This window comes from Pipistrellus kuhlii, unplaced genomic scaffold, assembly GCF_014108245.1.
Source record: "Pipistrellus kuhlii isolate mPipKuh1 unplaced genomic scaffold, mPipKuh1.p scaffold_m20_p_12, whole genome shotgun sequence".
In the NCBI taxonomy this organism is placed as follows: Eukaryota; Metazoa; Chordata; class Mammalia; order Chiroptera; family Vespertilionidae; genus Pipistrellus; species Pipistrellus kuhlii.
Window position 1 is genome coordinate 29777664 of NW_023425427.1, and position 23834 is coordinate 29801497.

Sequence of the window (23834 nt, forward strand, 5' to 3'; positions counted from 1 at the left end):
ATTATTGCTTTGATTAGGGCGTCATCAACTTCAACTGGACGACCAGAGCGTTTTTCATCTTTGAGTGAAAAATCACCAGAACGAAATTTGGCAAACCAATTTTGACACTGCCGTTCTTTTAAGGCTTCGTCACCATAAACAGCACATAACTTTTTATGAGCTTGCGATGCGTTTTTCCCTTTGCGGAAATAAAAAAGCAAAATATGACGAAAATGTTCCTTTTGATTTTCCATTTTTCAACGAACGCCAAACGAAAACTACAAAACAGATCAAAAAACTTTTTTTACTGATTAACAGCTGAATAGCCAACTATCAAATAACAAAATGTGTTTTACATTTGTACTACGTCTGCAAACCTAAAAATTCAACTGAAGCCATATATGTGTGAAACCCGCAATTACCTAGTTGCCGATCCAATATTTACTTTCTGGTCTTTTGCAGAAAAAGTTTGTTCCCTCCTGGTATAGCCTTGAAAATAGACTTTTTGAAGCATTACATGGGTGTTTCAGCCCTGCTCCATGGGCTTTTGTCTTACTTTACTTGAGGCGGCACATCTTGGATTTCACTTCTTTGCACGGGGTGGGGAGGGGGGAGGGTGAGTCTGTTCTCCCTGTAGCTTTATGCCAGGGCAGTGGTTACCAAAGAGTGATCCATGGACCAGAGCAATAACATCACCTGGGAACTGGTCAGAAATACACATTTTCAAATCCCACAGAAGCTCTAGAGAGGGAGCCCAGCAGTTTGTGTTTTAACTGCTCCTCCGGGTAACTCAGATACTTGCTGAACGTGAGAGCCACTGCGCTGGAGCAGACACTGACCAGAAGAGCTGAGAACTTGAAAAGGGCGTTTCTTCACACCCCTTGTTGTGATCATTTGCAATACATCGAGTCCTGCTTTTCAGGGCAGTCCATGGAGTGCCGCTTTCTTATATAGCACGTTGGGATAGCCCAATTTTTAGAATGATGGCACTAGCACTTGCTATTACAGTCAAGTGATTTGTGGTGGCAGTAGTAGGAAATAGCCAAGTGGCTGTTTCACACAAACATGACAAAGCAGGTTAAGAAGTTTAAACAACCCCAGAGACTAAGGACCCAGGGCACCCACTGCCTGCCCCTGGGCCATGAGTGTCTCCTGACTCCTCATCATACATTTTGATGTACTTACGTGATAGAGGCTTTTATTTATGAGAAATAAGTAGAAGAGTTTTGTTTCTAGCACCATCATGGATATGTTAGAACATGTGAGAAACTAAATCTGTCTTTTCCCCCTCCAGGATTTATGCAGGTGTTGCTGTATTGTTCTTGCTATTTTCCTTCACTTAATGATCTAATCCTTCCCTGGAGCTTCATCTCTCTGTTTCTAGAGGAATATGTCTAACAATGAACAGCTGTGGTTTGGATGGAGCTAGAAACCTGAGGCCAAGAATCTGGGAAGGGCATCTGTGAATCTTGGTTTTTTTTTAATCAGGAGGAGATGCAACGAAGGAACAGTGAACAAACTCAGACCACTTTCTAAATATCTGGGGACGGCATCTATTTTTAAAATCTGCTGGATAGTTTGAGACTCTGAGACATGAGAGAGATAGTGACCATAAGTACTGGTTTGTCCATTTCCAGCTTATACCTGTCATCCACAGTAACAATTAATGATGGTCTGTTCACCTGAACATTTTTATGGCATTAGTATGATAAATCATATGGTCACCTGGTGAGAGACAACCCAGTAGAGTGCAGAGGGTAGTCTCTGCATTTCCTAATAGGTTTCTCTTTGAAACCTAGTTCAGACATGCAACTTACTCTCTAGGCCTCAGTTTATTTAACAGTAAAATGGGGATAATAATATCTCTATCACAGGGTTGTTGAGCAGATTGAGTAAGCATGTGCAACCGGCCTGGCCGAGTGCCCAATTCCAAGTAAATGTTCAGGGCTGCTTTCCGTAAGGGAGAGAGAAACTGCCTTTAAATCATTCACTGCAACCCTGAAATTCATAAACAACCTGGCTTTGGCTCCATTTGTAATTACCATTTTTTACATATTGAAATTGTCAATTATTTAGGAGCTATGACATCAAGAAAATACTTATCTTTCAGAGAATGCCATATTTGCACCCAAACAATAAACTTCTGTTCACAAACTTGAATAGGACACTCAAGTTTGTTGGATGCTGCTGCAAAATGAAGCCAGAAACAGAAATGACAGTGTTGCAATTCATGGTGTTGAAGCTTGAGGAAGCCCCCAAAATTGTACTTCACTCTTGGATGGAACAAATTTCAAATGACTGAGAGTGGACACAGGAGGCAGGCAGATGAAGATCAAAATATCATTTTGATTAATGATGAAGTTATTAGAGATAATGTCTTAGTATGAGGCCCAAACGGGTTCTCCAACTCCAAACGGTCAACCAGAGGAAATGTTTGGGTCTGCAATAGATACTTTTACTAATGTCACTGACTGGCATGAGGACTATGGGGAAAGAAAAAAAGAAAGGAAGGAAGGAAGGAAGGAAGGAAGGAAGGAAGGAAGGAAGGAAGGAAGGAAGGAAGGAAGGAAGTTAAATCCTTCTCGGTGGATGATTTTAGTATATTAGTTACATCCAATTGAGAAACACAGGTATTAGTCACCACTGATCAGGTTACGCAGTTCTACATGTGGAGAGTAAGGGAACCATAGGAGACTAGATGTGTCACACTAATGGAGCTCCCTCCACTAATGGAAACTTGCAACCAGAGGAAAGAAGATTCCCCATGACATTGTCACCTGTATTTCTCACTAAGGATTTAGTCACAGTAAAGATTCAATCAGATTGGATTTGTGTTATCTTTTGGAAAAGATGCCCAGAAATCAAATAAAAATGTATTACTTTTTCCAATGGTTGCTTAGAAATTGTATTGAATACCATTACTAATTATCAGTACCCTTCCTTTGTCTCATATATGATAATGACAGTCAACTATTTTAATAACTTTGGTGATGGATGAAGGTCCTAGCCTTCTATAGCATCTTAGCTGCTAAAACGTATCAATCACCTCAGAGGAGACAGAATTTAGGTTTCCATTTCAGTCACATAGTTCCCTATTCATTTCAACCAGAGGAAGTAACCATTTTCATGAACCTCCTTCCAGCAAGGGGAAGAAGGTAAATCTTTGCTTGAATCTTTTTCCCCAATGGCCAAGACATGAGACTCCAGCTGGGTCCAATTCTGAGAAGTAGCAAGGCTTCAATTTAAAAATACAAGACAGCTGAACTGAAATTGCCTGTTCAAGTCCTTAAGAATTTGAACTCTTCCAGACTTAATCAAGATGGACAAGTGAAATGTGACCATCTACCCACGTCACTTAGCATACTCTTCTCTAGGTCCCTGACCACTGGAGAGGGCCAGTGATTAAGACCTGTGAAAGGACACTATGGGGCCAATTAAATAGCTGTCATCTCCACTTTCAGTAGCTACATCAATAGTATTGAGATATGACACTTGGTCCCTTTATAAACACTGATTTATTCCCATTTCTTCAGCTGTGTAAGTTCCAAGGTATAGACCTTGGGTGTTGTAGATTTTAATTTTATTTCACAAGTATTTATTTGAACTACTTTCTAAGTGAGGCTCTATGAAAACCAGAATGTTGCCTAAGAGGGGTGGGGAGGTCTCTGTCCCAAGGGGTTTATAATTTAGTGGATGAAACTTTCATTAAAACAAGGCAGAATAGTGTTCACTTCGGCAGCACATATACTAAAATTGGAAAGATACAGAGAAGATTAGGATGGCCCCTGCACAAGGATGACACGCAAATTTGTGAAGCATTCCATATTAAAAAAAAAAAAAGGCAGAATAAAATAACTGCCAAAAGATATGTAAACAACCATAATAACAGTGGGACTACACAAGAATGAATAACTAATACTGCCTGAGAGAGTTATGAAGGGCCTCAGGAATTAGTAACCTCTGACCTGGACTTGGAAGATTGAGTTGGGATCTCTGAGGACCCACAATAAATACATCTTTCTTCCTTATCCAAGTTCTGTACAATCTGAGAAATAAACTTGATAGAATTCAAAATACCACTTTTAGTTGGGGGACAAGCTAGCACACGTGGTTTTAAGTCCGTTGGCTTAGTGGGCTTAGTGACTCCCCTGAGTTAGGTAGAATCTCACAGGGAGCCTTTATCTCCCACCCCCAGCCCACCACACACCTTCTGGGGCAGAGCCCCTGGAGGAGCCAGTGATCTCAGGTTTCCTACAGGCAGGCAATGCCAAAAGGGAGAGAAGTGAGGCTAAGTGAGCAAGCCTACTTATTCTCAGATTTACCAAAGAGCCAAGTGAGTAAATGAGCTTAGAAAGCCCAAGGATATGCTCAGGGAAAATCCTCCCCCATGAAATTAGAAGTAGGAGAGAGACTCCTCTCTAAAAATTAGGACGGCTACTGGGAAGTTAAACAATCCTAGATGGAGGATCATGAAAATAATCTGATGAGGCCAGAATCAGAGTAAATGAATCTGGAGGGAGATAAGGCTGAAAATGAAGGTTGAGTCCAGAATATGGAAGTCTTGTCTGTCATGTGAAAGGGTTTGGGCTTTTATCTATTAGAAATAGGAATCCACCAATGACTGTTATTACATGGAAGACTGTGCTTATGGATAATAATCAGCAGTGATGTTATAATTGTTGTGAAAAATTAGTTAAGTAAAATCCCAGTCATCCACGGGAAAACCAATGGACATAGACACTGGGTATTTGGTATAATTCCTGACTTCATAAAAAAAATTTTTTTTGAAAATATATTTTATTGATTTTTTTACAGAGAGGAAGGGAGAGGGATAGAGAGCTAGAAACGTCGATGAGAGAGAAACATCGACCAGCTGCCTCCTACACACCCCCTACCTGGGATGTGCCCACAACCAATGTACATGCCCTTGACCAGAATTGAACCTGGGACCTTTCAGTCCACAGACCGACACTCTATCCACTGAACCAAACCAGTTTTGGCTGATTTCATAAAAATTTAAATCAGATCTGAGTGCCCTGGATCTTAGGTCAGCTGATTGAGAGAAAGTTGCTTATGTTATAAAAACATTTAAAATTTCTGTGGAAATACCTGTAATGTCCTCTAACCTATTAAAAAATCAGGATATACTTGATTGTAACTTAGTATCCTGCTGTACCCCAAATTTTAGTGATAAACTACTATACATAGAGCTGGGAATGTAAAGATAAACCTACCAGAGAAAAGACATGTCCAAACATGTAACTAATGAGATGAAACTTCAAGACATATGTAAGGTACATACTTATTGGCACGTGCTTTTTTTAAAAAGCAAATGCTATAAAAATAAATAAATGAGAATGCCTAGCAGTGGGAAGTGGTCACAGGAGGAACCTGAGGAAGGTTTGTCTTTGAATCTGGGAATTGAAAGATGAGTATCAGTTTGTCACAAATTAGAAAGAACATTCCTCAAGGAGAGAACAGAACCTTTTGCATTTGGGGCAGAGAAAAGAAATTGCAGTCTTCCTTAACTGATGCAAAAAAAATTTTTTTTAATAATTTTGGAAAGGTAAATACCACCAGCAATATTTCCCTCTTTCTTGCTGTCTGCCTCTCTTACCCAGCTCTGCTCTGCACAGTAGGCTAGGTCTTTGAATGTTTTTTCCATCCATAATTCCCTTGGCTGCTCTGTTGCTTACTTATTTTTGTCAAGAAGCCAAAAGAACTTGTACAGGCTATGGACCTAGATCCTGGCACAATTATGGGGGAGTGTGGGCAAAGTATTAAAAAGTAAAATGAATTAGAAACACTCTGATTACTTTACACTTGAGAAAGCAAGGAATGCCTTTTGATGTGGGTTTTGAACAGAGCAGAGACTAAGAAGACTATAGCTTTGTTTGGGTGAATTTTTCTTGTAGAGTTAGATCAATTACATTAAAACATCAAGCCTGCAAACAATGGCCCCAAAGAAAATAATGCTGGCTTTCCTTCTTATGAAACTAATACTTGCCTTAAAACCCATGGGATTGGCTGTTGGATTTCTATTGAAGTGATTCATGTGAAATGCTGTTTGGATGTCCTGGTTATACATGGAAAATAATAGCAAAATATTTCAATCAGAGTCTCTAGTCACAAGGGAATAACTGTTTCCCATTGACTGAGACAAAAGCTAAGTTAGTTTATTAGCATTATAATATACTTGGAGGTGGTTTGTGGTTTATTGATTCTGTTATTTGGCATTTATATGTTTGTCTAACCCACAAAACTCAAAAGACTTAACAAGCTGATTGAAGCACTGAGAAGAGGCCCCTACCAAACAGAAAGTTTTAGCCTTTTGAATACATGAGAAAGGAATTGGGCTTCCGAGGCATATTATTGGTCTGTGTGAGAGACTATTTAAATTTTGGAAGAGCATGTTTCAAATTTTTTTTTCAGAGCACTCTTTTGGTTTATACACATAAAATACATTTATTTTGCTTTCAATCTTCATGGAAAATTTATACATTTAAAGTAGAAACATATAAACTTAATAAATGTAAAGAAGAATCTATATATTTGCATTTGTTTAACCATTTTTGTTGTTATTAAGTGCCAGAATCTATTCTAATTACTCTTTATAAATAATAACTTCTTTATTCCTCAGAACAACCCTGTGAACTATGTACCAACTCTGTTTGTTAGATACATTTTGGGAATATCAAACTATAGCAAGATGTATTTCTGCACCACTAGGATGTGCATGGCTCCAAATAATGTTATTAATTTTGTGAAGTCTAGTCATGCTGCCAAAATTTACAGTAGCAAGAGGTAAAATAGCCCAGTGACCCATGCTGAGAGGGAAAGTGAGAGTCACCAAGAAGCCAGCAGTTAAACGAAAGTAGGGGTTAATCACGAGACTGAGAATGGAGTCTGAGAATAAGGACAGGACAGATCCAGCCCAGTTCCAGACACGCAGCCCACAATCTCAGTGAAAGGAGATGCGTGAGAGAGGTCAAAGTTTTCAGAGTGTAGGATAGAAATGGGCATGGTGTTACGTGAAGAAGTGCTTCCAGGAAAGCCCCCTGAAACCATGGCAAACCCCCATCTGGGGCCCACAATGCCAGAGAGAGAGCAGGCAAATGTCCCAGCCTCATTTGCAAGTAGAAGATGTGCTGCTCTCCAGGAACCAAGGACAATCAAAAGGGAGTGATTGCTCTCTCCTCCCTTGGGTATAGAGCTCTCCAAAGAGAAGATCAAAACCCCTCCTGCTGTTGTGAGGGTAAAGTTCACGGCTAACTCCACCCTTGAAGTGAGAGAAGCAGAGCAGCTTTCCATGACCAACCAGGCTTCGAACCTGATCATCAATGTACGCTCCAAAATGAAGGCCAATTCGTCTCTCCCAGTCACTCACCTCAGGCCCAGGGTCTTTGCTCCAATTCCAGGAAGGCACATTTGACCCCCTGGAGGTCTGGAATTAAATCAGCATTGAAAGAAGCCAACTAAGACTGTCCTTCTGTGCTTTGGACATTCAATGATCTGACAGGGGAGTATGGGTAGGGGAAACATGGATGGGTGTTCCCAGTTCACATGCCACAGTGACCTCCTTGTCTGGTTTATGATATTCCCATTCAATTCATTCTCCCACCCTGTCCTTTGGCCTCTGATTTCCAGACAGAAAAGTAAAGCAAAAAGACAATATCCCAAATGAAAGCTTGCTGGTGGGAGCTAGTAAAGGATCTCTATGGAAATACCTGCAACACTGATAATTCACAAAATAGATTACTTCAACGATATTCAAAACAAACGGGGGGGAAAATGGGACTTGCCATATTAATTCGATGGATTTTATATTCTTAGTTCCCAGGATAAGAAATGCCATACACCATTATTTTTAATCTGTTATCACTGTCTCAGAGAGACATCCCCATTAATCCAAACTCTGTTTTCCATGTCTTAACAAGCTCATATCTCCAGACAGATACTGAGGTTTTTATTGTCAATATAAAATATATATGCTTGCTTATCCTGAAATATTTGTATTAGCTTTCAATACTGGAAGTTGTGTTTGAAGGGGTTCCATTAGTTAAATACCAATAAGGGAGTTACTGGTGATGACAAGATAAGAGATGTTGAGGATATCAAACTGTAGCAAGATGTATTCCTATACTATTGTACTAGGATGTGCATGGTTTCAAATAATACTTTACTTGGAAATGGGTTATTAATTTTTGTGAAGTCCTAAAGTGGGTTGAAATTTATGCCTTGTGAAATCCCAATCTCAGGGAAAGACCCCAGTCATCTTTCCAGGCATTTCTTCCCCACTAGAGAACCATAAGTTTCTAAAAGTATAGCATCTTGTGTTTTCACTTTATTTAATAGTGTGTGCATTACTTTATATTTCCAAATACTTTCCTAAGCATCAATTTAGGTGCAAAATTATCATGGCAAAAAAAGTGTAGTAATAATGACACATACACGATTATCTTGCACTGGGTTGGGCACTCACTAATTGAGGACATCATCAAGATTTGCTAAAAGATATTTTGGTTTATTACCCATTTCCAAGTAAAGTCACACATATTCCAGTTATGTTCCTGTTATCTTAAATAGATATTGTATTCTACCTCCAAAATATGAAGGCAATATCTCAAACATGTTTCCATAGAAGATTAAGAGCTATTCTAGTGAAAATTAGATGCATTTTTTTTCTTGTCATGCCTAGATATTTTCTTAAACTCACTCTGCTCCTTAGAAGCTCAAAGATTTCCAATAATGTTTTGTTTTACAAAGTATAGTATATTAAAATATTCTCTTCTTGAACAATAATATTCTACAGTTGTACATGAATATTCATGCAATGGGAATATTCCTAATTGTCAGAAGCACCTTAAAATGAATAAACAAGAATCGTTTTTAATGTTGTTAGTTAAACACAACTAATTACCAGCTTTATGTAGTTTTCATAAATCCAGACCACAGAAGAGAGGCACTAAAATTAAGGACATCAAGAATCTAAATCTGAAACTCTTTATGGAAAGCTATAGTATTGTGCAAACTTGGGTCATTGCTTTTCAAGTAGGCAGTAAATGAGTGCTCATTAAAATGAGGCAAATAGCTTGACTGCTACTACTCTTCCCATCATGACAGTATTTGCTAATGTCCAAAAAAAAAGAGTATTTAAAAAATGCATGATTTTAGGTAGTTGCTGAGTTTTTAATGGCCCCCTTATATAAACCAAATACAAGAGATGTGACCCACCCGTTGATTGAATCAACCATTGATTCAAAGGACAGGTCTTCTCATTAAAGTGAGAAGTTGGATGAAGAGTGCATGTTCAATGCTTTTTAATTTTATGCAAAACTTAACTATGCAAATTTTAAATTCTGCTACATAAAATATTGATAAAGTTTCTCTATATGCATAATTTCAATGCATATGAATTCTCCACACAAACTTCTAAATAAGAATCACTTGATTCTAGAGCTGGCAAGGCCAGTTAATGAACTGTGTTTGTGTTATTGCAACATGGCTTTATCTGTTAAGCAGAAATGTCCACCCACCACTGGCAGATTCAGCCTTAAATTGCTCAAGATTTCAGGAAGTCACCTCTCACATAAAACTCCAACTCTCCTTTCTAAGTGACCTATACTGTAATAATCACATGATTTATGGTTAAAGACCAACCTGCAACATTCTATCTATGTAAATATGAACATTTGCCAACAGAAAAATCAATTATTCCTTAGGCTTAGGCATTTTGGATCACATATGGTGATGTTGACGTAAAACCAAAGTGTTAATTTAGTTCAATCAAAATTTTGAACATTTCACTACAACACACCAAATGTTTTCACAAGTGCCTGAACTTATAGATTATGGTCTCATGTCAGCAGAGAGAGAAATAAATAGAAAAAAAGGCCACATGGAATTTTAAGACATTCTTCCTCACAACACCCAATCTTCAAGACACTTCTGACATGTTTTGCTTATTGGGAGCCTGGGTTGAATTGCACAGAATTTATAACAAAATGTGACCAAAGTCTGCAAAACACAATTGATTGGGGCTTAATTTATAATTTGGTCAATCTGATCAACCTGGAATCTTGTATAATATAGCTATTAAATGCATGGCACATGCTCACAGTCTTATAGGCTACATGCTTTCAGTTCCAAAATTGCAAAAGCTGAAGTGTGGAAAGAATCTTACCTCTTCCTGCTTAAACAAATATATATTGCTCTAAGATTAAATTTCTGAGAACTGCAAGTCTTTGGTTATAATGAAAAATTATTGCAACCAACTAAAGAACTAACCTACTTTTCCTCAAAACTAAAAGAACAAGTGTTGCAAAAACCGGTTTGGCTCAATGGATAGAGCGTCGGCCTGCGGACTGAAAGGTTCCGTATTCGATTCCGGTCAAGGGCATGTACCTTGGTTGCAGGCACATCCCCAGTAGGAGGTGTGCAGGAGGCAGCTGATCGATGTTTCTCTCTCATCGATGTTTCTAACTCTCTATCCCTCTACCTTCCTCTCTGAAAAATCAATAAAAATATTTTTTAAAAAATAAAAGAACAAGTATTCACAAAAATTCCCCTGAGAAATCTAGATAAAATAACAACCCCACCCCCAATAATAGAGATTATATTTTTAAAGCTGTAAGTCTAAACAACTATTTTGAGACTGGAATGGTCAGTTGGTTTAGCTGATTAAAGTATACATTTGTGAGGATCCTTAAAGACATTTATACTGAACTTTTTTAAGATAAAGAAAATGATAGCCCAGCTAGTGTGGCTCAGTGGTTGAGTATCATCAACCCATGAACCAAGAGGTTACCAGTTTGACTCCTGTCAGAGCACATGCCAGGGTTGCAGGCTCAATCACCAGTAGGGGGTGTGCAAGAGGCAACCAATGCTTCTCATCAGTGTTTCCATATCTCTATCCCTCTCCCTTCCTCTCTAAAAGTCAATAAAAAAACATATTTTAAAGTATAAAAAAAAATGGCCATGGCCTTTACTCTCTGAAATCAATTATACATTTGTGAGGAGCCCAGCTATCATATCTATGGTATATATATATATATATATATATATATATATATATATATATATATATATATGCCATTCTTTATATTTTAAAAAACTTTTCTTTTCTAATGAAGTCATATACTACAGATATTATTTTGTAAATTTGTGAATTTCTCTAGATAATTTTTAATATTCTATATCTAAAATATAATTTAGAAAAGAACATGTGAACAGAAGAAACAAAATCAAAGAAGAGAAATGGAGGGAGGAAAGAAGCCTGTAGATTGTACTTCCTCCTGGAAAGTTAAGCCAATCAATGAAAATAGCAGTAACAAGATATAGTTTCCCTGGGCATAAAGTTTTGTTTGAAAGCCCATCCCAGAACTTGTCTGACAGGCTTCAGTGAGCTTCATAAAAGAACACAAGCCCGTGTTCTTTGCCAATATGTCAATGTGTTTCACTTAGGGTGGGGTTATGGAAGAAGCCATTAGCAAGTTGTTCATGAATAGGCATCAGAGTTCCACGAAATCCTTGAAATTACATACAAATATTTTTGTGACTGTCCATATGTACAATTATTTTTCTGGAGAATGAGTAACTAGCTGTCAGATTCATGAAAGTATTCAAATATCCCAGTCTCTAAAAAATAGACTTAGAGGTTAATGTCCAAAGAAGAATTTAACGTCCAAATTTCAAGATGAATGTACTTAGTCCTCATAATCAGCAGCAATGGGGGCAGATCTTCATCACAGACACCCGAACAGAGCTTCCAACAATCTCGTGTCGGAGTCATGAAGGGCTTCTGGGTCATGAAGGGGAGCAATATGACCTTTCACATCCTTCTTGGATTTGAAGGAGTAACTCTCAAAACTTATCCACACACAGAAAACTGATGGGACCATGAGTGTTCTCTCTCTCTCTCTCTCTCTCTCTCTCTCTCTCTCTCTCTCTCTCTCTCTCTCTCTCTCTCTCTCCATTTCCCTCTGAGGAACAAAAAGAAATCTTGGCATCTTGCCTTGAGCAACAATTTTCTGGGTGTTTTTTTTTAAACACTTGATTTAAAACAGCACACATTTGTGTGTAACTGGCATTTTGAACCACTCCTTTAAGATGAAAATCAAGCCATGAAAAACTGATTTAGAAGTAAAGCAGATCACATACAAGTGAAATAAAATCTCTTATTAATGGAGCAAGAAACCAAACCCCAAACCATTATTTCTCACAGGGAAGCAGTTTCTTGATATAAGATAAAAACAAAGCAAAAGGAGGAAGAGAGAGAACTGAGATGACTAAAGGCTAATTCTAATTCCTATTTATAGAAGTGGTATAGAATCTTGATTAGTTCTCTTTGAAGATAACTGCTTTGTGTACCTACAAAACCATCTCATTATCATGATACTGCTCAATAACCTAACTTTTCTGAGAATGCTGAATGAGAAAATACAAAGTGATACCAAATTGAATAAAAGGACATCATTCAATGAATAAAGATGATGCTTGACTTGACACTTAAAAATGAATTTGATTTCTTTCCCATGCCTCTTATGGACATTTGTTTTTAATATTTGTCTTTAATATGTTAGGTTGGACCATATGTAAGTACTGATATTAAGGCAATTTTTACTTGAAAATATCAATATATTTTGGTACAGCGTGCATAGTTTTAAATCCTTTAAGAAAGATTTGTGAAACCACTGAATTCTGCAAATGTTTACTGACCATCATGTGCCTGACACCTTGCTCAGTAGAGAGGGATGCAATAGTGGCAGATGGCAGAGTCCATGTCCCCTGATGACTATTATACTGCTTAGAGTCAATAATCAGGCTGATCATTTATGGTCAGAAATAAACCCATTACTCAGTGATTGATCCAGCAAGTTAAAATATGCCATCAGCTGATTTTCATAGTCTTTAATCAAAAAGAATCATTTAGGCATTACCACTGTGATGACTTCCAGAAGGTGACAATTTAACTTCCCATTTTTCCTATAACAGACGGAACCATTGAATACATACAAGACTTGCTTAAGATCACCTTTATCTTCCAATCCTTGGCTGCTGGTCGGATGTTTCATCTAGTGATCAGTTCCTTTCTCTCCTCTCACTATGCCCTCGCCTATCAAGTATGGTCACCAGTGTCTTAACTGACCCCAGCACCTGGTCATTGTTGGGAAAGAGCAAAGTCAACTAGACTTTCTGGGGGGAACATTCTGCCAAAGGGCTTCCTGTAAACGTTCCCTCAGTATTTTTATCCCCTCGTATGTTGTTACCTCCCCCTGTGCTCAGTAATTTTAGTTTGTGCTTTTTGTTTCTCTTTTTTTTTTTTTTTTTTTTTGTGTTTCTTTGGTTTGCTGGCTTTGTGTTCTTTTCTCTTTTTTCCTTTTCTTTTCCTTTTTTAATGCAGGAATCGGCCAAGGCGTTCCAGTAGTGGCGCTCATTGTGGAAGGAGGACCCAATGTGATCTCCATTGTCTTGGAGTACCTTCGAGACACCCCTCCCGTGCCCGTTGTTGTCTGCGATGGGAGTGGACGGGCATCCGACATCCTGGCGTTTGGACATAAATATTCAGAAGAAGGCGGGTAGGTAATTTACCAGGCCCCATAGGGGACCTGTGAGTGCAAAGCGGAATATTCTGTAAAAGCTGTGCTAGCCCACACTGATGATGGAGAGGATGAGGGGAAGAAAGGGGCTTTGGGCCTTTCTCTTTTTTTCATTAGCACAGCCAATCTGGACCATTTAGTGCAGGTTTGTAACGGGGGAAGCTGGTATATCCACTTCCAGGCTTGGCCACAAACACCAGCATCACTAAACTGGTTTACAAATGCTAAATGTTTACAAAACCAATTGGCAGCCTTTGCTGTCAGATCCCTCTAAAATGGCTTGGAAAGGGGAATCTCTGTAAAGGTAACCACTCTGGCCCTATCTAAACACCTCTTAAATCCCTCATGTCCTTTCCTTTATCTGTCAGCCCCCCGTGCTGCTTTCAGTAATCCAACGTCCCAGCCCCACTGAGGACTTCCCTTCCTGGCCCTATTCTCCCCCTGAGGTTCCATCCAGCGAATTGTGGGATCCAGCACTCATAGATTATTAGATGAAAGTAATTTATTTTCAAGGTGTGAATGAGTTGAAGGGGAAAACTCAAGGGAGACATTGAAGTTTTAAATAAGGAGCTTCCTAACCTGATCAATTCTTCTAACACAGAGAGAGAAAGGAACCCCAGAGAAGATGGGGGTCTTGTATTCATACCTTTAATAATTCTACTATAAGTGTTTACTCTGGGCCATGCACTGAAATATAGAAAATAACATACCATTTCTACCCTCAAAGAGCTTGCAATAGTGTGGCCAGTGTGGCTCAGTGGATAAGCGTTGACCTGTGGACCAAGAAGTCATGATTTCGATTCCTGGTCAAGGCACATGCTTGGGTTGCAGGCTTGATCAGAGTAGGCCTGGGGCGGGGAGGCGGGGAAGGCAGAGGGAAGAGGGGTACAGGAGGCAGCCAACCAATGATTCTCTGTCATCATTGATGATGTGTCTCTTTCTCTCCCTTCCTCTCTGAAATAAATAAATGTCTGTGTGTTTGTGTGTGTGTGTGTGTGTGTGTGGTTTAAAGCACTCACAGTAAATCTAGTAAGTACCGTATTTTCCGGCGTATAAGATGACTACTGTGTTCTAGTAAAAAGCCTGCTCAGATTGGCCAGAGTCAGAGAGGCGGTCTATTAAAAAAAGAACTGGTGTTGCCTCGGAAGTGGGAGGGTAGTCTTATACAGCGAATATAGGCCTAAACCTATGTTTTAACTGTAAAATTAGGGGGTCGTCTTATACACCAGAAAATACGGTAGATAAGTTAGTATTGTAATTATAATAATAAAAGTGACAGGTGAGCTTGTCTACTTCACAACACTTCCCCCTCCACCTCTCTGTCACCCAGTCTGCCTTAAAGTAATGAGATGCAGCATGGCAGCCCAATGCCGTCTTTTCTCTCCACATTCTTTCCTTTTCTCAGCCAGCAGCCCAGCACAGATGAGCCATTAAATCGTCACCCTCACCTGGCAGGTGCGTGAACCAAAATATATGAGAGGAGGAATAATGAAAAGCATGGGGCCTCTAGCTCAACACTGCAAATACTGATAGTTATTTTAAGCCCTGTTAAAGCTTTTGATACTTTTCCTAAAAGCTAATTTTTTAAAATATACTTTATTGATTTTTTACAGAGAGGAAGAGAGAGGGATAGAGAGTTAGAAACATTGATGAGAGAGAATTATCGATCAGCTGTCTCTTGCATACCCCCTACTGGGGATGTGCCCGCAACCAAGGTATATGCCCTTGACCGGAATTGAACCCCGGACCTTTCAGTCTGCAGGCTGATGCTCTATCCACTGAGCCAAACTGGTTTTTCGACAAAAAAAAAGTAATTTTTATAAGCACACAATTGAAGTTTGCTTACTGGCAAATTTAATTAAATTACTTTTCTTCTTTGATAGTAAATATTGGCCCACTTCATAACTAAGGGAAAGAGAGAGAGAGAGAGAGAGAGAGAGAGAGAGAGAGAGAGAGAGAGAGAGAGATACATTTGCCCAAATGCCTGCATATTACCAACAAAATCCTCAACTGTGCTTTGCTTTAGCCGAAGTTCTCATTGATTTGAATATAGCCATTTGTTCCTTTTTCTGAAATAACTAAAGAATTGATGCAGTTTTTATCTTTGGCTTATTTTTTGCTTCCTAGTGCTTGCAATTATTTTGTTGTATTTCCATAAAGTAGGCATAAGTTTGGATTCACGGTGCATGTTCCTTTTCAGGAAACTAATGAAGAAGCAAGGTGTCTGCCTCGGCATTTCAGGTTTTCTTGGTCCATACACAGTGAGAGTCTGTAGCTAGTGTCTATTTTTGTCATTATTTGGGGTTGTGTACCTTGAAAATGTTAAGATATTTGGTAAGTTACCCCTCCTGACTCTATTTTAATAACAGAGAACTGTTATACATGTTAGAACTGGGCGGGACTTCATATTATCTAACCTAGGAAACAGATACATAGAGAAATTAAATGCTTTGCCAAGGTCCCACAGCTCATGATCCCAGATCAGGGTTCTTTCAGGCGTATTATAAATCCCAGGAATGGGTTTTTTGGTATGTGCTTCAGTGTTTCTCATATGGAGGTACTCTCCTTTAAACACTTCAGTTACCCTCAGTTGCCTCTTTGTATTATAATTTTCTGATATTTTTTATTATTCTGTGTATTCCAAAAAAATAAAACCAGTGCATTCCAAGCTGATCAATCCAAGTTGTAAACCAATGTCCACACCGATCAACTCTCCATCATGTGAATTCTTTTCCTTAACTAACCCAGATCATTATGCCCAAGCCTGAAAATTAAGTCAGAAATCCCATGCCCCTTTAACCTTAATTGTCTGTTTTAGTTTTAAAACTAAAGTTTAGCTTTAGTTCTCATTATTCTATGGTCAAAATATGCAAGAGCACAATCTATATGGGATCTATATAAACACATGAACCATGACTGATTATCAAAGAATATGAAGTCATGCACATAACTAGTGTGGAGAGAAAGAATTAAGATATAATCTTGTATCTTGGGAATTATTTAAAGCTAAAACCTTAAGGTTTCAAATAAATATTTATAGACTGTTATGGTTAAAAGTATGTTCTTGCTACTCCAGGAAAGCTATTATACATTTATCATGATAAAATGAGTTTGGAATGTTTCCGTGTGCCATCTGAATAACTGCCAGAATTAATCACGCTTATTTAGCTTGAAATGAAGTTGTCTAGCCACACATGTGCAGCCAATTAAAAAAATTTTTTCCGAAGAATATGATTTTGCAGTAGTGTGCTGCTTTCTCTACACTAAGAAAAAGAACTAGCCCACCTAGACTTCATTCACCAAGGAGGATTTCTTCTTTTATTTCTAGTAAAGCCCAACAGAGTTTGGTACATGGTTCACTATAAATAAATGTGAATGCGTAACTATTTTTATATAAACAAACGGACCTAAATATGTATGGTTATACATGTAGAGTTGACTATAGGAAACATACATCATTTTTACTTTTCAGTTACTTTGCTGATTTAAATATGATTAAAATTTTTTATTTATAGGTTGTTAAATAATATAGGCCCACAGACTATAAAAGTGCATATCTAGCTAAGTAGCTTATTGTTTTATTTTCTTAAAGATGTGAATAAAATCTTCATCTCTCCATTTTAATCTTTGTGACCTTGATACCAGGTCTTTAAACTCTCTGTTATTAAACCACTTTCCATGAATTGGAATTTAAAAGGGAATTTCTTTGGAAGCAAATTATAATTGGCAAAACTAATTAACTTTTGTAAATGAGATTACTTGAGGTAGAAAAAGATATGACTGATCTATCAAAACACAAATGGGGTTAGCCGAAACCAGTTTGGCTCAGTGGAAAGAGCATCAGCCTGCGGATTGAAAGGTCCCAGATTGGATTCCGGTCAAGGGCATGTACCTTGGTTACAGGCACATCCCCAGTAGGGGGTGTGCAAGAGGCAGCTGATCGATGATTCTCTCACATTGATGTTTCTAACTCTCTATCCCTCTCTCTTCCTCTCTAAAAAATCAATAAAATCTATTTTTTTTAAAAAGCACAAATGGGTTTAGATAAAAAAAAAAAAAAGAGAGAGAGACAATTACAATTAAATACTTACTTTTATTTTTGTCTTTTTTTTTTTTTTCCTACCTCTGCTCTGTGGCATACACTACCTGAAAGAAATGTTTGAGTTTTTTTTTTATTTCTTATTGCTGTGCTGGATTTTCTATTTCCCACCTGTATAGTTTAGAAAGAGTCATAAGTCACTATCCATAACCAATTTCATTGCTTGAGAAATATTACCAAATTTTATTTCTGAATTGTAAATTGCTAAATACTGTGAACACAAATAGATTAGTGCTATCTAAGTAGCATTACATTCAATAATATAAATTTTTAAATAGTAGGCTTATACTTTATGCTGTTTGACAATACCCAGGAAAATACCCAGTCAGGAAGACTTTGCAAGCTTCAGGTGGCTAGAACTGAAGATATGACTTTGCCTGATAATTGTCCACATAGGTCTAAGATTACTGGGAAATTAGCTAGTGAGCATGTATGGCACAGGTGAAAAATGTCAGTGTGAAAAAGGCATCTGAATGAATGAATGTTTTGAGATTATGTCCCTCGTTCATCTAGATGTGTTTATTTACTAGAGACCCAATGCACAAAAAATTCATGCAAGAGTAGGCCTTATTTCCCCTGGCTGCCAGTACCAGCTTCCCTCCGGCACCGGGAATCTGGATTTCTCTCCTTCGGCCCCAGGCAGACACCTGGGACCCACTGGCTTCCCCATGGCTCCCTCAGGCACCTGGGGCCCTGGCTGGCTTCCCCTGGGCCACCCGCATGCACCCAGGACCCAGCTGGCTTCCCTCTGTTCCAGGAAGGACATCTGAAATGACATTGGGTCTAATTAGCATATTGCCTTTTTATTATTATAGATACTTATGTTTGTCCCAAAATAATCACCTGCATTTACCATTTTTAAACACCCCCAGGACAAAAAATAGAACTGCAGCTTTTAAGTAGCCTGTTCATAATTTTTGTAGAGTCATCTATGAGGCAAACACCAAAATCTTTTTTTTAATTGAATATATCTGACATATAATAGTTGTGTAAATTTAAGGTAAATAATGTATTAACTTGATACATTTATATACTGTAATATGATTGCCATCGTAGCAATAATTAGCACCTCTACTATATTGCATACTTATCCTTTCTTTTTGGTGGATGGGATCATTAAGTTTTAACTATTCACATTCCTACTGTGCCAGTAGAATTTGTATTAATATTCCATAGTGTGATGAAAAAATAAGCAATGGCTTGCTTTTGAGAATGGGAACAGATAATACATTCCCAACAAAAATCTCATTATCCTGTTTAAAGGGAGCTTACTAAAGGTCTCAACAGTTTTTGGTTAGCTGAGGTAAAGGCACAAAGTAGAGATTAAAAAGGAAAAATATGATGCCTGGCTTCAAATTATAAAACTATATCCCAGCAGAGATGTGACACAAGTTTGTTTCTCTCCAAATATATATCCAAATGGCCAAAGACAGGAGAGAGAAAATTAGTCATTTTACAAGCGCAGGTGTATTCCCTAGGACATTTGTTCTGTGCCGTGAGCACTAATGTTTTCTGCTGCTCAAGAGATTTCCATCTGAAGCTGAAGGATGTCACAGCCCTCTCATTTGTCTCTATAAGATCTGCTGGAAGAAAGTAATTGATAGCGATGGCTTGTATGCCAGCATGATTTAGATGTAATTGGAATGTCAAGTGAAAAAGAAGGAAACAAATATCAAGCTTGCTGACTTTAAGTGTCCATTTTGTTTCTGTCAATTTCATCTTACCCGTATCTCTTCTAGAATATTCTATAAGAAGGCATGTGCAAACTTGATTCTGGTTTAACTTTCTCAGAGGAAAGTAAGGAAAGTTGGAAACATCTTCTACAGACAAAGAATACTGGTGGTTTTATTTATAGAAGTTTTGGTCTGTAAACTGTTTTCCAAGTTAACATTTATTGAGTGATTATTATAATCATGGAACTGCTAGAAGATGAGCAAGACATGACCTATCAGGGTCTCTTTAATGGAGATTAAAACACAGACATGAATAGAGATAACTAGGAGGACACAAGCTATGACAAACAGACAGTATCACAGAAACATAGAGGACAAAGTACTTGAGTTTAACATTCCTCATGAGAATCTCTTCAGTGGAACTTTGTTAGTTTATCCACAAATAACAATAAGATGTAATAACTCTATTGCCTCCTCTCCTTTTCCATAAAAAAGTGGATCTAAACTAAGTCAGTATGAATGACCAAGAAAAAGCTTTATATATCTTATAAAACTCAACACAGAAAAAAATGATCAATCTGAATGGAATTAAAGGCAAGTTGGTAGAGGGGTTGAGTTCTATGAGACAGTGTGGTGGTGTTTTGTGTGGTGATGTGTGTTTGTGTGTGTGTCTGTGTGTGTGTCTGTGTGTGTATGTGTATGTCTGTATAACTAAACTAAATCATATATAGTTAAATTGTATTTATAAATTAATCAGATAAAATACATTTAATCATGTATTATTAAATATATATACTAATTCATACAATTGTATGTATACATGTTTGTGTTTAAAATTTGAATGAAAACTTAAAGATAGGACTGATAACAAGAATTTTCAATCAATCAATCACCAGATTTTTTTTTAATGTTTTTTAGGCAAGAAGTAGACCTTCCCTTGAGACTTATAATCTCATTTGAACTAATATAATAATAAATAATTTTCAATTAGATGTTGGTTACTGAGTTCTAAAAAGGCAGGACAAGGCTTAGGTTTGAGTAGATGGTAAAAGTTTATAGAGTGATTATTGCAACTTGTGTGGAATATATAAAGATATAGATATATAAATACCTGTGTTATTATATCCAAGTTCCACAAAGCTCGAGTAGCTTCATTGATTTAGGAAAGTACAAAATAAAATACTAAATACTTCTGTGTACACTTTGACATTTGATCCCTCTCTGTGTGTCAACATGGGGAGAATGAAGCATTGGTTTTATAAAAATTATCTAGAGTTCATTGGGGAAAGTACTAAGTGGAGGAAAATATTTTATTGATCTACAGTGGCTAATTGGGTCTCTACAGTGATTAAATTCACTTTAGAATTGCTCAACTCCAAGTTAGGAAAATGTGACCCTAAGCAGCCACATCAGAAAAACACAGAGGTGAATAATAGATTATAATCATGAAATCCTTTCTAGGAACCAACTTTAAATAGCTCATCAAAGCCGAGCAAAGATTTCAAAGGCATCTATTATGTTCCTCTAAGATTTGCTTAGGTAACTTTTTGGCTACTTATTATACAGAAAACTTTCAAAATAAGCATATGCTCATTACACTTCAGCATACCCAAGAATCACTTGGAAAAAGAAACACAAATTCCCCTAAACATCTGGGTTCGGTGTCCCTGAGCTGGGATGCAGGAAAATGCATTGAAACCAAAACCCCAGGAAATTCAGATAAGGGTCGTCCATGGACCACTTTCAGAAATTCTTTTAAAGTGCAAAAACATTAGATTCCTTTTATACTTCTCTGGTGTGTTCAAAAATAGCTTCTTCACTTTCTATGCCTCATGGGCATTCTCCTCACACAAGTCCATGCACTACTGCCACAAGTGCTTTGTACCCTTTGCCAAATTTTGTCTGTAGAACCCAGTTCACTTGAAAAATTTATTTAGCATGAATCACCTTCTTTCTTTATCACAGTTCACAATTGTTCTTGTTTCCAAACATCTGTCAGACTTGAAAATGTCTCCTTTGAAAAGAAAGCTATACCACAAAAATACTCACAATAGAGTTCTCTATTAGTATTTTTATTTACATGGGTGTCTTAAAGGCATTTCATTCATTTATTTTTTAATTAATTTCTGAATGGTTCAAAATATATGACCAATTTAAAAAAAAGAAAGAAGAAAGTTGAGAAAAGCAAAAATATTTAAAACTGGTGATAGTTGAACGTAAATGATGTAAATTTGAGAGGCCATTGATAGTCATTAGGGCCAGTAAGTTTGGCATCAGAAGGTCCTACCTCACTTTCCTTTGACTTTACAATTTCAATGGACAACCATTTAAGAGGCACAATATCCCACTTCCCTGTAGTATTGTTTTTCACTTTTTAAAGTCCCTAAACTCCTTCTCCAATGAAATCTCATCTAAAAGTATAATATAGAAAACAGACAAGATAAAGGTTTATTCTGATGAAGCTGGAGTGGAATGCCTAGACTACCGGTTCTCAATTTTATTTTGCATCAGAATTGCCCAGGGACTTATTTAAAATTATATCGCTGTCCTGGCCAAATTGGCCCAAAGGTTAAGGCATTGGCCTGTGGATGAAAGTGTCCTGGGTTCAATTCCGGTCGGGGGCACATACCTCTGTCTCAGGCTTCTCCCTGGCCCAGACCCTGGTCAGGCTCATCTAGGAGGCAACCAAATGATGTGTTTTTTTTCACATTGATATTTCTCTCTGACTTTCCCTCTCTCTTCTACTCTTTCTAAAAATCAATGGGAAAATATCTTTGAAGATTTAAAAAACAATTTTTAAAAAAAATTATATTGCTGAGCCCTGGCCAGTGTAGCTCAGTTGGTTGAAGCGTCCTCCCTTACGCTGAAAGGCTGCATGTTCAATTCTTGGCCAAGGCTTGTACAGGAGGCCACTAATCAATGCTTCTCTCTCTTTCTCACCCTTCCCTTCTACCTAAAAAATTTGGTGAACATATCCTCAGGTGAGAATTTTAAAAAAGATCTGGAGGGAATAGTAAGATGGGGGAAATGGTAAGATATGTACACAGACAATAATTTAATTTTTAAAAAAGGAAAAAAAACCATTAAAATATAAATAAATAAAAATAAAATAAATCTAAGAAAGGAAAAATATCACATTGCTGAGACCTATCTCGGATTTTCTAATTCAATACATCTGATTAAGGCCATGTGATTTGCATTTCAGAGAAGTACCCAGGAGATGCTGGTCTTTTGGTCCAGGGACCAGATTTTGAGAACCTCTGTCCTAGAGCAGTCCTCTCTCTGCCTGGCTCTCACCCACTAAGGCAACTCTGAGGCAACTCTGGAGCTCTTCAAAATACCAGGGGCTTCTTTGTAGAACCCAGTTGAAGACCATTAATTTACAGGTTGAGTCCACTTCTCTTTACTTGGTTGCAAGTCTCTGAATTCTGGCCTTGGCTTCTCTTTAAAGCCATCTCAATGAACCTCGCATTCACCTAGCACCCAACTGAACTGTTCTCTCCACTGCTCTCCAAGCACAAAATGCTACTACAGACATCTCTGCCTTTACATGAGATGTACCTATGCATTTTCTCCTTAGTGTTATTTTTAAAAAATTTTAATTGAGGTTTATTTGACATATAATATTAATTTCATAATGCAACATAATGATTGAATATTTATATACCTTGAGAAATTATTATCATCATAAATCTAGTAACATTGGTAACCTTACAGATTTATTTAAAAAAAATTTGTCTTGTAATGAAAAGTTTTAAGATCTACTCTCTTAGCCACTTTGAAATAGGCAATATGGCATATACATTTCTTTACCCACTTCATTTGTAGAAAAAAAAATTTCTGAAGTTTAACAAACATAGTCTTCCTCTCATGAAAAGAAGTAATGAGAGCTTTTAAATCCACAAATGCATTTCAAACATATCTGAATGGGGCACAGATAATAAAATGCCCTGGTATTTAATGCCTCTACCTTAGAGGAAATAAATTATAAATCAACTTGGCTGACATCAGAATCTGCAGCTGCTATAAATAGGGTAGATTAACATCTCACCCAGTGGTATCATGAATGATAAATAATGTTTGCAATGTACTTAATGGGTTTCCTCCAGATTCCCCATGCAATTCTCAGGTATTGATTATGGACCACAGGATTTATGAAACCTAAATATAATAGTAATCACCTGCTATAAAAGTTCTTCAACTAGAAAAACACTGAGGATGCATTAAAGTAGCATTCCAAGGTCAACCTAGGTCTGGATTACTATTGTCTAAAAAAGTCTCCATTCAGTTTTAATAGTCTTTTTTTTATTGTCCTAATTGTTGGACAACTGTCCTGGAATTGATAGACACGTTTATTGTGTTTGCTGGGGATATTCAATGCAAGTCAACTGTCCTTCCATGAGCAGTGACCCCTAAAGGTCTCGAGTAAGGATTAAAGAATACATAGGTTCCTCTAAACTCATGGAAGCCACAGTTTAGTGTCTT

At 37.5% G+C, this 23834-nt stretch overlaps 1 protein-coding gene and 1 non-coding gene across 16 annotated transcripts in view; both read left to right on the forward strand.

Annotated features, from left to right (window-relative positions):
* Positions 1–23834, forward strand: part of TRPM3 (transient receptor potential cation channel subfamily M member 3) — a 663453-nt gene that overhangs the window by 492754 nt on the left and 146865 nt on the right. For all 15 annotated transcript variants that reach the window (XM_045580124.1, XM_045580129.1, XM_045580126.1 and 12 more), the window contains one exon: positions 13382–13556. In XM_045580124.1, the coding sequence (XP_045436080.1) occupies positions 13382–13556 (175 nt within the window). The remainder of the gene's footprint in view (positions 1–13381; positions 13557–23834) is intronic.
* Positions 3703–3809, forward strand: LOC118716813. Its single transcript, XR_004987271.1, has one exon. It is a non-coding gene; the product is annotated as a U6 spliceosomal RNA (small nuclear RNA).